General features: G+C 40.1%; 1 protein-coding gene across 4 annotated transcripts in view; it reads left to right on the top strand.

Moving 5' to 3' along the window:
• The window catches only part of Dhod (dihydroorotate dehydrogenase 2), a 126,825-nt gene that overhangs the window by 22,656 nt on the left and 87,905 nt on the right, over positions 1-16,264 (top strand). For 3 of the 4 annotated variants that reach the window (XM_067145893.2, XM_067145894.2, XM_067145895.2), the window contains exon 4: positions 12,219-12,418. The exons of the other annotated variant lie outside the window; for it this stretch is intronic. In XM_067145893.2, coding sequence (XP_067001994.2) covers positions 12,219-12,418 — 200 coding nt within the window. The remainder of the gene's footprint in view (positions 1-12,218; positions 12,419-16,264) is intronic. 4 annotated transcript variants of the gene reach the window in all.

Raw genomic sequence — 16,264 nt, 5'->3', positions numbered from 1 at the left:
AATTAGGACCATGAGACTACTTGTACTTAGTACCAACACGCGGGGAACACCATGGGTCGCTTTTACTTGTGCGTAGTACTGCTATGTTAGGTACAAAATAGGTTTGTGATTAGTAGCAACAGAGTGCGCTTCCAGCTTTTACAGTACCTGTGATTAGTACCACTATATGAGCGACACCATAGGTGAGTCAACACCATGGTTCTGGCTTGCCTATGATTAGTAACCACTCTGTGAGGAACACCACAGGATAGTACAAGTCCCTGTGGTAAGTACACTTCTGTGATGAACACCATAGGTTTGCGTTGCCTGTAAATGGCGCCGCAATGTGCAAAACACCATAGGTCTGTATTACGTGTGCGAATTTCTTTACCTGTGAGTAGTACCATAATGTGTGAAATACCGCGAGTCTACGCTACTTTTGATTAGTACCGCAACATGGCAAATACCATGGTTCTACTTTCCTAGCGATAAATACCATTATGAGGGGCCGATGACTTGGATTTTGGACCCCTTTAGACTGCAAGCATCATCGATTCAGTAATATGCTATAGAAGCAGTCCCTTGGTCAGTAACACTCTTGTTTTATGTCAGTTTCTGTGAATGTGAGGCATTACGGGTCGGATCCACTGATTGTTTTAACTTCATTTCCATCTATTCATTCTTCGTCATCACATTTTGAAATCTGGTCAGCGGAGGAATTTGTACTTTTAATTTTACATTCATTTCGTCTCATGTCATACCATTAGGGGCCGATGACCTAGATGTTACGCCCCTTTAAACACCAAGCATCATCATCACCAATAGACGTCATCCATCTTGACAATTATTTGTGAACCTCTTCAGCCCGTTACGTGAAGCTGGAAGTGTAACACCTAGAAAATGTAAGAGAAAGGAATGACTGGAGAAGAGGGTGAAATTACCGAGCTCGATAGCTGCAGTCGCTTAAGTGCGGCCAATATGCAGTATTCGGGAGATGGTGGATTCGAGCCCCACTGTCAGCAGCCCTGAAGATGGTTTTCCATGGTTTCCCATTTTCACACCAGGCAAATGCTGGGGCTGTACCTTAATCAAGGCCACGGCCGCTTCCCTCCCACTCCTAGGCCCTCCCTGTCCCATCGTCGCCATAAGACCTATCTGTGTCGAAGCGACGTAAAGCAAATAGAAAAAAAAAAGAGATTGAAATTAATGTTCTAACTGCTGTTGCTATAGATCCGCACATTAGTTGCCGTGCAATTGCATGAGGAAGTGGCATGAGTCAGACAAGTGTAGAGAGTGTTCTCCACCGCCATAAGTTCCATCCGTATCATGTCTGTCTTCATCAAGAGCTGAATGGAAATGATTTTGAGTATTGTGTTGACTTTTTTACATATGCATAAAGACAAGATATGCCAAATTTATCATGTATCTTGTTTAGTGTTGAAGCAACATTTACAAATCATAGCCAAGTAAAACTCCGAAACATACACTGTTGGTCTGTATATAATTGGCTTTGTTAGGTGGAACATCACCGTCCATGGAATTTGTGTAGTGTGGAACAGTGAACCATGAGCTCATGGGCCCCTCAACACTTTATCTCATATATCTCATATATTACATGTTTAGTCTCTTATGGAGACATCCTCAGTTCCTTGAAAGATAGGCATAAAATTAAAAGAACAACACTTAATACTATTACATACTTCGTAAAATTGTATCTTGAGAATTGGATAGCATCATCAATTGCTGTAGGCCCTTTTTTATATGGAAGGAACACTAGATTCTGAAAAGTATCTCATCCTCCTAAACTTCCAAAGATGCTAGAAGACACTCCACTGCAGATAGATTAGGAGGAACCTGTATCAGCATGATGGCTGTCCAGTGCATAGTGCACGACACACTATAGCTTGTCTTCACCAGTTGTTTCCAAATCGTTGGATTGGATGAATGGGACCTGTGCCTTGGCCGGTCCATTCACCAGATTTGACCCCTTTAAATTTTTTTCTCTAGGGAAAACTAAAAGACATCTCTATCATCCTTACCAGCCTACTGACATACCGAATTCACCAGGTGATATGAAACAACGTATTACTGCCGCCTGCACTGAAATAACTTTTTAAGATAAACGCACATTCGAATAATGATTTAAATCTGTGAACGGGGCATAATTACAAACCCTTGGTTACACTTCATTTCTGTGAGAAGAGCACATAAATAGCACCTTGCTTTTCATAAAAATTTCGGGTGCAAGTTTTACATGTTTTTATATTGCTTTCCACGTGTCGATAAAGAGATGAACATGGAAAAAGAATACACTTGACACTTGTTTCTTCCTTTCCAATATTTATGTTGCTTTGTGTCCATGAATCATTCTGCCTCTTTTCCTCCTTACATACATAACGCTTTTGAAAGGATGAGATCCTAATTTGTCAATACATTCTTATTTCATCAGTACGATTCCTGTTCACCTATGCCTAATAAAAATGGAGAAAGTGTAAGCTGTTTCTTCCTTTTCTTGTTTTTTGTTATTTACAACCCTATTAACATATATTTTTGCTCTGGCACTTCTGCACGTGGTCGCAGTATACTGGGTGAATCACCTGCCCCTATTTCTTTGGATGTATGCAACCTACAGTTTATAATCTAACATGAAAACATCTCATTATCATCCAGTAAGTTTGTAAGTGTTATCAGAAACTGTGTCGAAACTGAAATATTATGGTATAAGAACTGCTCCAACAGATTTCTCCATGGTTGAGGGTGTTACTGGGCCAATGTTGTGTTGTGTTTGGAGGTTCAAACTTTGTGCTAGTAGAATAATTTTATGCATTTCTTTCAATCCTATGTGAGTTGCAATAATTAAGATCAGTAGTAATTATGATCACATATAACATTTGATATGCACAATTTATTATATATACATTTCCATTTATTTAGGAACAACCTCCTGTATTTACAGGCTGCCACTAAGAACAAGGCAAAACATATCAATTTTTTTTTTTATACTTCCATTAATTGAAGAAAACTCTAAATTATAAACAGTATAATTAGTGCAGCATTTCAGAGCTGTAGAGGTGGTGTCTCAGGATCTTGATGGAGCCTCGGAGGATGAGAGTCACGATTTCAGGGACAAGCTTCATTGGAGTTGGAAGCGCTTCCACGTGGCGGCAAAATGACGAGGTACAGTACCGCGAGCTCCGACCATTATCCCTATTTCAATTTCCTGAAGGTGGTATTTAGATTTGTAGTAAGGGATAGTGGGTTTGTATGTTTTAATCTCTTCTAGATTGACCTCCTCTCGCTGACCGCTATGGTGCTTGAACCTGACAGTCGGATCTACGATGAATCCTTGAGAACTGTTGTCTTTAAAGGCTATGATGTCAATTCTCTGCAAACTACCGTTTATGGCAAATCCATGTACCTCTTCATGTACATTGAATCCCTTCTTCTCAGTTCTACGGCAATGAAGGATCTGATCTGGTGGTGCCGCGTGTTTCTTAGGAGCTCCCCACGTCTGTAGAATCCCAGGACATGACAAAGAGTTTCTTTCTCTCTGTGGCAATACCAACAGAGCTTGTTGTCCAGGGATCTGCGTGGCACCGAGCGCACCGCTGAAACATTAGCAGTCATTTTTATACACAGTTCAAAAAAATTAGTGGAACATGTTTGGTAACGTCTGGTATGTGATCGTTAATTTGATAGATGGGGTTCCAGTGGTTGTACAGCATACCTTGAGACCGTAGCTACTCAGGGTATGTCAAATCAAAGTTATACTCCATCTGTAGGCATAGCCATGCATTTACTATCAGGTGACCCCTCAAAACAAAGTGAATAGCGGTGTGTCCATGTGTCGTCGTGAGTTACACAGACTACTGTGGTAATTTTAGCACGTTGTACATAAACCAGCACATCCCATGAGACATCTTAATGAAATTCAAGTCGCAAGGGCCATCACTTTGATCCAGGAAGGATGGACTTTTCGTCATTTTGCTGTGGAACTCAGTGTGTCTCTGTCAGTTATTCAACGCTGTGGAATCGCTGCAGTGAGACAGGCCAGTTCACAAGGAGGGTTGGTTGGATAAGGTCGTGGACGTGTGACAACCGATGACCGATATCTGACCATCTCCGCATTGCGGCGTCGTTCAGCAACTGCCAGAGAACTGCAACAAGACCTCAGGAGGGTCACTGGAGTCACAGTGTCTGACCAGACCGTAAGGAACAGGTTAAAAGAAGTGTCCTTATGACCCAGGCGTTCTGTTCGAGTGCCCCGTTTAACGCAGCAACATTGTGCAGCTCGCCTTCTGTTTGCCCGTACCCAGGTCAACTAGCAACTTCGCCGATGGTGACTTGTGTTGTTCACAGACGAGTCCAGATTTCCCCTGACTTAGCGTGATGGACGTCAACGTGTATGGAGACGCCGTGGTGAGCAGTACATGCCAAATGTTGTCCAGGAAGGCAGCCAATTCAGACAAGGTTCTGTAATGGTGTGGGGTGGCATCAGTAGTGATGGCGTACAGATCTTGTCTGTGGTAATCTTACCACTGCAGGGTACATCTAGCAGATACTGCTACAGCATGTGTTGGTTGCTGCATACGGTGTTGGCCCTGAATTCGTACTCTTGCACGACATTGCCAGGGCTCATGTAGCGTGCATCACCAGAGCTTTCTTGCGAGAACTGGACATTCGAGAGATAGAATGGCCAGCAGTGAGTCCCGACCTTAATTTCATCGAGCATGAGTGGGATAGGCTTGACAGAAGTGTTTATGGGCGTCATGTTCCACCACAGATTCTCCAAGACCTCAAACAGGCTCTCATTGAAGAATGGGACCTGATACCACACGTGACCTCCGTTGACTTATACAGAGCTTGGTATGTAGGTGCCAAGCTGTGATAAATGCTCGTGGAGGATGGACACCATATTGAAGCTCTCCAACTGTGATAAAAATCCACCCTGGAGGACTATTATCACTTTGTTTTCGCCCTATTTGAACATTTCCATTTGTGTTCTGAAAATAAACGCGAATCCATCAGTGTTCTTTTGTATACTTCAACAGTAAAGAAGAAAGGTTTAGTTGGTAATATACCTGGGTGTGAGGTATTGTTTTGTGGGGCATGGCATGCGTTCAAAAACATGTTCCCTTATTTTTTTAAACTGTGTTGTCGTGACCCGGAATGGATCCCACGACCTTTTAATGAGAATGTTGTCTGTTGGCTCCCGAGTGGTAAGGGAGTCTGGATAATTCAGCTACGTGTGAAGAAGTATCGTAGATTCTCTCTCCAAAAGTATTTAATGCTGGCTAATTACAATATATACAGCCAAAGAATGATTTGAACGATTGATTGATTGATTGATTGATTGATTGATTGATTGATTGATTGATTGATTGATTGATTGATTGATTGATTGATTGACCAGCAGCAAGAATCACAAAGTTGATCTTATACTATGTATAAGCCTCCTATTCTAACTAAGTCCTATACTGGACTTACGAATGTTAATAATGACGAAGTCATCTCCCCTCAACAAGCGGAGAATCGAGGTGCTCTCTAGATGGAAGATGGCTGGCGAAAGGCCCCGGTTTATCTCTTACGGTCCTTTTTATACTCTCAGTATCGCCACACCCTAACCTTGTGGAAAGCTCCAGAGCTGGCTTACATAAACAGCCCCTATATACCACAATAACTCGTGGCTTTGGTAATATTCCTATTTGTCAGTGGACATACTGGACCTTGCACTTGTTTGTGCATTCCATCGCTACTCTAACTTTCCATGTTTACTCCTGTGGTTACACCATGTCTTGCTACAACTCAATACATCTCAATATACAGAATAGGATTTCTTCTTTATAATATTATGTTTCCTTACATTTGTATTAATTATATTATCTATTTCAACTCAGAGACACTATTCCTCCTACGTTCCTACACATAGGTTCGATTCTCGGAGAGAATAGCTGTCCTGTGTTTAATTCCGAGACCTAACGTCTCCTTTACTGTCCTTACTTCGACTCATGGACGTGACACTGTAGCTTCTCTCCACTCGTTACAAGACAGTCCAGTATGATCTTGCACCCAAGAGTTTGCTGGTGTGGACTTTTTGTAAAGTTGTAGTTCGAGCCCTTTTTGTGATAGTGAACACCAGAAGGTGAATTCATGTTCTCGTAGCTCTTGACGGATCTTCTTAGCATCATACAGGCCGTTCTTGGGCAGTTATTTTCTGAATATCGGTGTTTGTTAGTTTGAGGCGTTCTATACATTCCTGACTCTCCGCGTGAGAGGCCCTCGAAGCAACTACGAGTAGATTTTTAGTCTTAAGCAAGATATTGGAGGCATTAATGCATTGTAGGTAGACTTAGCACGAGGTTTTAAAAAGAGCGAGTCCTATGTATTTCTATTCGGTGTACAGCATGCCATCTGGAGTATCCGCCGGCAGCTGCAATATCTTCTTTGTTGCACTTTTAATCATTTTATCGCTACCGGATAAAAATATCTGTGCAATTTTCTAGAAACTGCATGTCAGGAAAGGATATATCAGGGTGGGACAAATTGATGAATTCAGGACTATGTGCTTATGGTCTTCCTTAAGCAGCATTGTAAAAGCTCTTTAAGTTAGATTTCACTTCATTTAGAAGGTTTGATCTATTAATGACTTAACTTCCCGACCAAATATTTTTTTGAAGAATTCAGGACTATGAACTTTCCTTCTTCCTTAAGCAACATTGTAGAAGCTCTTTAGGTTAGATTTCACTTCATTCAGAAGGTTTAATCTATTAATGACTTAACTTCCTGACCGAAAAAAATGATCTTTCCTACAAATGAACTTGGACCTCAATTTTGACATTGTATCACAAAAGTCGCACTAATAGAACCATATTTTGGGTAGTTAGGCTGTGTGCATTTGTAGAGTTCTGCCCAGACGTGCCATTTGGGCTTGTCAGTTGGATTGGCATGCCCCTCCAAGACTCTGCTTAACATTGGCAGATAACTGCGTGGTCCTGCCGTGTTAGCAAATAGGGATTGCTAACCTGCCAAAAGAGAAGTAAATTCTCCGTTTCCAAAAAATATGTACTCCCCACGGAGATACAATAAAAAAAAACACTTAAATGGCTGCAGATCTAAAACTCACAGGAATAGCTTATGGGTGGTTAGGCCATGTGTGTTTGCAGAGTTCCGTCCAGATGTGCCATTTGGGCTCATCAGTTGGATTTGCATGCCCCTCCAACTTAATTTTGACACAATTGGAGAGTCGTTGGTGAAAACATACGTGATTAGTTTCATGCCACTGTCGAACTATTATAACTTAGATTATGCCGAACGTTGTGGTAGCAGAATGCTAATTCAGCAGCAATGATACTATTGTCATAATTTCCCTTTTTTTTTTTTTTTTTTACAACCTGCTTTATGTCAGCCCCAGCATTTGAATGAAATAATAACATTAAGTTATTTATTAGACCACCTAATCAATACAAAATCGTCTTGGATGATTTACATAAATTTGTTAGCTAATAGTGGTACATGTTTCGCCTTCTCTGAAGGCATCATCAGCCATAGTCTTAACCTTAAATTAAAAATAAGCGTCTAAATAACATGTAGTAATGAAATGAATAATTATAAAATCTTGAAGAGATTTGAAGTAAAATAACATAAAAAATAACAATGATGGTTTGAAAATACAATGTGATGAGATATAATAGTGGAAGTATTAACAAAATTAACATTAGAAGGGTGCTAAAATAAGTACAATGGATAAAACAACAGATTGTTATACAACAAGTAGTAAGATTGCATAAAAGTAAAGTTGATAGTCTGGCGGTTTATTACATGTAAAGCCCCAGCATTTGCCTGGTGTGAAAATGGGAAACCACTGAAAACCATCTTCAGGGCTGCCGATACTGGGGTTCTAACCCACTATCTCCCGGATGCAAGCTCACAGCTGCGCGGCCCTGACTGCCCAGCTAATTCGCCCGAAATTTCCCTTCTTTGTTATTTGTTATTTTAGAGGCTGTGGTTGTTTGTCTCACAAAACGTTTATGGAGTACAGTCGAAATGTGTTACTTAAAGTAACTTTCACCTCTATGTCCAATTGAGAAAACCCGATTACAAGTAACACATTTTGTCTTGAAACAAATATTGTTAAACTGATCTTCCCATTTTTTCATATAAACGCAAAGTATTTTGTTCTTTGCTTTCGGGGAATCACACATTATAACAACGTTAGTATGAACACTTTTACTCTCACCCCACCATAGCAAAACACAAACTGCCAGCTTTAATAATTTCTTCTAAACCATTTGAAAATGAAAGAATACAGAGTTTCGTTGTTGTGTTGACATCAACCATATACCTCTGTGTGTCACTCTTGCGAGTCCCACTCTAGGCTCAGCGCCGGCGGTTTGCACACTTACTACACATTTCGATCATGGTGCAGAATCACTAGGTGAAGAATTCTTCTTCTTCTTCAAGTGCCATATCCGGTTGCCCAGACGTCGGCGATTACTCAGGAGAAAGTTTTTCTGTCTTCTGCCAGTCGGAAGAGTCTCTCAGTTGTCTCAACACCGGTCCACTGCTTTATGTTGTGTAACCATGTTATCTCTGGTCTGTCAACTCGCCGTTTGCCCTCTATTTTACCCTGGAGAATGAGTTTTATGAAGCCATATTTGTATCCTCTTAATATGTGGCCTAGATAAGCTATTTTGCAAACTTTTATAGTTGTTATTAGTTCTTGCTTCGTCATAGCTTTCCTTAGGACTTCGTTTGTTATCATATTTGTCCAGGGTATTCTAAGCATTCTTCTGTGCAACCACATTTCAAAGGTGGCAAGTAGTTTGATACTTGTGGCTTTTAAGGTCCATGTTTCTGCTCCATATAACAGTACTGACCAGATGTAGCACTTCATTAATCTCTGTCTGAGCTTCAGATTCAGATGATTATTACAGAACAAAGAGCTCATCCTGTGAAATGCAGATCTAGCGTTCTCAATTCTGCATCTGATTTCCGTATCTGAATCCATACTGTCTGTTATTATGCTGCCGAGGTACTTGAACTGGTGGACTTGTTCTATTTTATGGTTGTTTAATGACAAGATGACATTTGCATTACTATTTCTGCTAAATACCATTAACTTAGTTTTTGCTACATTTATATTGAGACCATACTGTAAACCTTTGACATGGATTCTGTTCAGGAGTTCTTGAAGGCCTTCTGTAGTGTTGCACAGAATCTGAGTGTCATCTGCATATCCAGTGTTCTCCCCAGAAATTTTCGTCTACTGGGTGGCAGAAATGAGTAGCAGGGCGGGAAATACTACGTAAAAAATTAGTGATAAAATTTCGTTTTATATTAGACAGGTAAACATTAACTGCAAAATTGAACTATTTTAGTGTTTTTATGAAGAAAACCTAAGAGAGTATTTTGAATTTCTCGTGTTCTGCTACTCGTTCATAATCACTCGGATGCTGTGGAGTGCCAGACAAGTTTGTTACGTCCCACAGAATCAAGTGCTCGCATGCGATTCCACGCTAATACAGACACTGCTGACGCATGACACTACTTGATAAGCTAAACATGTAACTTGTGCAGTTATGCTGACAATATTACAGAATTTTCATTTAAATAATTTAAATTTGGAACACACAATGACTCAAATATATATTAATATTACGTAAACCGTGCGAGTTGGCCGTGTGGTTAGGAGCGCACAGCTGTGAACTTGCATTCGGGAGATAGTGCGTTCGAACCCCACTGTCGGCAGCCCCTAAGTTTGTTTTGCATGGTTTCTCATGTTCACACTAGGTAAATGTTGGGGCTGTACCTTAATTAAGGACACGACCGCTTCATTGCCACTCCTAGCCCTTTCCTAACCCATCGTCGTCTTAAGACCTATCTGTGTCGGTGCGACGTAAAGCCGCTTGAAATATTATGTAACTAGCACGGTTATGATAGCCGGGCGGTCAGTGAAAAGGCCTATTGGAAAGGGCCTAGGGAGAACACTGATATCTAATATTATTGATCAAAACACGATTTACTTTCACCCCCAGTTCAACATCATGCAAAGTTTCTTTAAAAATGATGTCAGAATAGATATTAAAAAGGAGCGGCGAGAGTGTACAACCTTGGCGTACCAACCAAAATGCAGGATTGGCAAATGCTACTGTAAATAGTTAATTTTAACTGTGGTAGAAGTGAGTTGTAATATGGGACAAAAGGGTTTCCCGTATGCTATTAAAACAGGACAGTGCTTCAGACTTTCAGATACGGGAAATTTTATAAGAAATGGGACACCTGCCAATCCTAGTCAGAACTAATGGAGAATTTAAATCCTTACTGCTCTGAGAAATCACTGTTTCCTCACAGCTACTTAAAGTGTGCATGTTTACGCATTATACTCCGTATTCACTAGGAGACCAAAAGTTTACACTTTCAAAAATTGCATAGGGTGTGTTTTGTAGCATTATGGCCCAGTTTTAAGCCTTTATTGAACATCCTACAAGTAGTAATTACATGGCATAAGCTTGAAAAAGTGCGAGAGGAGGTGGGGATAGGAGACTCCCTACTACAGAGGATTCAGAAAGCAAGCCAAGTGGTTTGGCCATGTAAGAAGGATGAGTGCAAGCAGGACTGCAAGAAGAGAATACGAAAGAGAAGTAAAAGGAAAAAGACCAGTGGGCAGACCCAGAGGAAAATGGGCAGACCTGTGAAGAAAGATGTCTAGGAGAGAGGACAAGATTGGGAGAAGATTATGAGAGAACAGTGGTTCATGAACAAAGATGGAGGGGGCTCGTACACCACACCCAAGCAACTGTAGATGGTCAACGATGATGAAGATGATGATGATGATGAAGAAGTTATCACATCCACTGTGTATCATTTACGTGCCATAGTTTACACCAAGGTTTGAAAAGACATGTTTCTCTCAATTGTAATGAGACATTACTGTCCAGTATGATAGTGAATAGGCATATCTATAATTTGCTCACATCCTATCACATCTTCTGCGTTACCACTCTGCCATCTTCTCTCAAAAAATGAATGGCTGTGTGGACTAGTCATATATATAATTCTCCAGTGACAGCTATAGGGATGAATATAGTTGGTATGGTACAGTAACATTCATAAATTTGATTGGAGAAGTGGACTCTGCTCTACATAAAAGGGTACAGTGTTTTCAAAAAGGGTCTGTCTCGCTCCTTCTTGCACAGTTTTTTGCATTGTACAGGGAAGTTATACCAGACTATATGTATATAAAATTGCTAAAGGATGTTGCATAAGATATGACTAAGACACTGAGCTCGATAGCTGCAGTCGCTTAAGTGGGGCCATTCAGGAGATGGTGGGTTCGAACTCCACTGTCGACAGCCCTGAAGATTTTTTCGTGGTTTCCCATTTTCACACCGGGCACTGTACCTTAATTATGGCCATGGCCGCTTCCTTCCCACTCCTAGTCATTTCCTTTCCCATCGTCGCCGTAAGACCTGTCTGTGTCAGAGTGATGTAAAACAACTTGTAAAAAAAATGACTAAGACACATTTTATTTGAGGAGGTTGCAAATGTTTACTAAAAAGTAGGCATAGGTGCAGTGTTCTCCCCAGAAATTTTCGTCAGCCAGGTGGCAGGAATGAGTAAACAGGCGGGGAATACGACGTAAAAAATTAATGATAAAATTTCATTGTATTCCACTCAGTTTATTAACAATAATATTAGGCAGGTAAATATTAACTGCAAAATTGAACTATTTTAGTGTTGTTATAATGAATAAGACATAACTTCTAGTATTCTACTGCTCGTTCGTAATCATCCATTCGGTTGCTGTGGAGTGCCTTACAGGTTTGTGACGACATGCGGAATCAAGTGTTCGCATGCGATTCCACGCTAATCCAGACATCGCTCGCGCACGACACTACGTGATAGTCAAGCTAAACATTTAAACTCTGATGTAATCGATGCAATTATGCCAACAATAATGAAGATTTATTATTAAAATAAACAGTTTTACAGTATATTCACGTTAATTTGGAGCACCCAGTGACTTAAATATGTATTAATATTACATAAAGAGCACATATCTAGCTTATGTTTTAGCCGGGTGGTCAGTGAAAGTAGCAGGGCGGTGCGCCCATTAAAAATGTCCTGGGGAGAGCACTGAAGTGATCACCCGGTGTATCTGTTGGGACCATTTAAGATTTTTTTAGGTTATTCACAACTGTTTCATGTATCTGCCATTAAACTATCATGTTGTACTATAGAGAACGAAGGTATGGCAGCTGAACTTCAGTAATCCTCTTGGTATAGCTGCTGGGTTTGATAAGCAAGGAGAGGCTGTGGAAGGCCTGCATAAGATTGGACTTGGTTTTGTGGAAGTTGGCTCTGTTACTCCATTTCCTCAACCTGGCAATGACAAGCCGAGGGTTTTTCGCTTAGAAAAGGATGAAGCCATAATCAACAGGTAAGCATAATACACAGTGCACTTCTTTAGCTCATGTTGGTTGGATTTCTGGCAACATTGATTATACTGTGGATGTGATGTGCAAGAAGTACAGAGCCATGGTTTTTCATTATTTCCATTCAGTGAAACCTAGAGGCATTTTCTGTCAAGTGTTACCATTTCAAAAATTGCTGTTAAAATTCATGTTGAGATTTTATTCTAAATAAATTATAACTATTTAATATATCATCATCATTCACCACTGATCTGCATTTATGACTGCTGCGCGGGTGGCAGATTCTCTATCAGTTCAAAGAAGTTGTAAGTTTATTGACTAGCTCGTTTGATAAATTATTCCAACTCCTAATTCCTCTTCCTATAAATAAATATTTGCCCCAGTTTGTCCTCTTGAATTCCAACTTAACTACCTTTAAAAACTTAAAAACTTATTTGTCTACTAATGTCATTCCATGCTATTCCTCCAATAACAGTTCACACACTGTAAATAAATAGGTAGCTTCTGCTGCATTTAACATTGACGAAACCCAAGATCCTCTCGGAAATAATTCTTTTTCTTTTATTCATCTTGTATATTATGATTTCAGCTCCATGTTAACTATTTAGTCAATTTCTTCATGTAGTTTCTATGCCTCAACCGATATTCTAGGTGTAGTACCAATTGTGATATGTGTATCTTGAACCTTTTACATCAGTAAACATTGAGTTTCATTTTGGATCCGTATTGACAAATTGATCACTATCAGAGATGAGAAGGTCCACTTATTCAATACACTTAATTGATGTTCCTATGCTTTATTAATAATGAGACTAGTTTTGACCTTACTTAATAAGGTCATCTTCATCCATATATACCATAATGGAAACAATATCAAGGCAATAACAATCACCAAATATATTTTATGAATTAAGATTGTAGTCATCCTAACATGGCGACATAAATTGTCATACAGGCCCCACCGGACTTTGTATTCAGTAGTTGATCAACATCAGCCTGGTTAATACTTAATGTGCTTTTGAATATGTTTCTTTAACAACATATTTAAGACATACCAAGTTTTTCGCTTTTATATTGGTATGTTTTAAATATGTTTGTCAAAGAAACATGTTCAAAAGCACATTAAGTCTTACCCAGGCTGATGTTGATCAACTAGTAAATACAAAGTCTGATGGAGCTTATGACTATAGCCCTGTATGGATATACAAAATAATATCCGCATCCGCACTTCCTTCATCCGCATCCGCGAGTGGTTATCCACGGATATTGTAAGTACAGTGTAATACACTCAAGGTATTGAAACGGGTAGATCTGCTAACATAATACAATAGGCCTGATACCTGGTACCAGAATCCCTACAGTCACAGGTTTATTAGGAATTTTCTCTTGCGATAACTACCGACTTATTGATCTTAGTTCCTTCCCTCCATTAATTGCGGGCAGGAGCCCGTTAGGCTTAAATCAAATTTACTGCTGTATGGTCTCAAGGCTCTTTATATATCACTATTCTCCCATGCCAGTGTCAAGGGTGGCTTGTACTCGCTTCGGCGGTTAAACGCATGCACAAACAATAGTATACACGGGTGAAAATCAGTAAAACATTATTATTTATATGTTATCAGCAAAATTATCTTCACTGCCATACAGTTTGTATCTGCCACGGCGCTAACTTCGTGGATATCCGCGGATTTGAGAATTTATGGACCTTGTGGTGCGATGAAAGGATCTGTCTGTCAATGATTCAGTATGGTGTAAATGTCCCCATCTGCTCACCATCAGGCGTTAGCTTTTATGTTCGCTTATACAGATTCACGCACACAATTTTATGAATTAAGATTGTAGTCATTCCAACATGGCGACATAAATTGTCATACAGGCCCCACCGGACTTTGTATTCAGTAGTTGATCAACATCAGCCTGGTTATTACTTAATGTGCTTTTGAATATGTTTCTTTAACAACATATTTAAGACATACCAAGTTTTTCGCTTTTATATTTGGTGATTGTTTTTTCTTGATATTGTTTCCACGAAAGTTGAAAACTAGAAAAGCAGCCGGAACTGATAAGATTTCTGGGGATATACTAAAGACAATGGGTTGCGATGTTGTACCATATCTGAAGTATTTATATGATTATTGTTTGCATGAAGGAGCTATACCAAATTAATGGAGAGTTACTATAGTAGACCCTGTGTATAAAGGAAAGGATGATAGACATAAAGCTGAAAATTACAGGCCTGTCAGTTTGGAATGCATTGCATGTAAGTTTAGGGAAAGCATTCTTTCTGATTATATTAAACATGTTTGCGAAATTAATAACTGGTTCGTTAGAAGGCAGTTCGGGTTTAGGAAAGGTTATTCCACTGAAGCTCAACTTGTAGGATTCCAGCAAGATGTAGCAGATATCTTGGATTCAGGAGGTCAAATGGACTGTGTCGCGATTGACATAACTAAGGTATTTGATACGGTAGAATCATGGGAGACTACTGGCAAAAATGGGTGCAATTGGACTAGACAAAAGGTTGACTGAATATTTCTAGAAAATAGAATTCAGAGCATTAGAGTAGGTGAAGCTTTATCTGATCCTGTAGTAATTAAGATGAGAATTCAAGGCAGTATTATTGGACCTTTGTGTTTTCTTTTATATATAAATGATATGAGTAAAGAAGTAGAATCAGAGATAAGATTTCTTGCACATGATGTTATGCTGTACAGAGTAATAAATACAAGGGGGAATCAAATATAAACAGGATTATATTTTTTATATAAATTCATTTATTGAAAAACACAAGGCAATTACAATTTATTTTTCCACATAGTTTCCTGCTTTGGAAATGCATTTGTCCCAGTGTATGGGCAGCTTTTTGATGCCCTCATCGTAAAAAGAACAGGGTCGTGTCGCCAGCCAATTGCGCACAAAGTCTTCCACACTTTCATCATCTTCAAATCGTTCCCTCCTAGAGCTTCTTTAAGCAGTCCGAACAAATGGAAATCGCAGGGCGATAAGTCCAGGCTGTGAGGAAGATGATCATCTGTATTCCAGTGCATTTCCTATAGCTTGGGGACAGAGCTGCAGTATGGGGCCGTGCATTGTCGAGGAGGAGGATGATCTATTGAATTGGTTGATCTAGTCTTTTGCAGCGTTATGCAAACCTCGCCTTTCTCAACAGCTCGCAGTAGTAAGCGGCATTGATTGTGCATCTCTTATGCAAAAAATCAATCAGCAAAATGCCTTGCTAATCGAAAAAAACGGTTGCATGGATCTTGCCAGCTGACAGTTGAGTCCTGGCTTTCACTGGTGCTGCCTCCCCTTTCCTCCACCACTCCTTACTGGCTTGTTTGAATTCGGGAGTGCAGTTTTGGACCCATGTTTCGTCGCAGGTGACCATCCGGCTCAAAAATGCATCACCTTCTTCCGCAGACCTTGCTGTAAGCCTCTAACAGGCCTCCAAACGTCTCAACTTCAGATTTTCGGTCAAAAGGCGAGGGACCTATCTGGAACACTTTACGGAACTGTAGGTCGTTTTTGATGATTGCTTGACATCTCCCATAACTGATTCCGACTTGTTCTGTAATTTCTGATACTCTCACTCATCGATCGTCGTCGATAATGTCTTTACCCGCACAAATGTTTTCGTCTGTAATGCTGGTCCGAGGTCAGCGCGGTTGTGTTGGTGATTTTCCACACGATCTCGTCCTTCCTTGAACATTGTATGCCAGGTAAACATACGCCTCCTTGGCAATGTTTGATCACTGAACTGTGAAGTCATTCTCTGGCAAATTCCCTCCACTGTAACTCCTCCACGAGCAAGAAATTTTATAATTATGTGCTGCGCAGTGAAGCGGTGTACC

Source organism: Anabrus simplex, chromosome 4, assembly GCF_040414725.1.
Source record: "Anabrus simplex isolate iqAnaSimp1 chromosome 4, ASM4041472v1, whole genome shotgun sequence".
Taxonomy (NCBI): domain Eukaryota; kingdom Metazoa; phylum Arthropoda; class Insecta; order Orthoptera; family Tettigoniidae; genus Anabrus; species Anabrus simplex.
The sequence above is the reverse complement of the archived record's forward strand: the minus strand, read 5'-3'. Positions and strand labels throughout refer to the sequence as shown.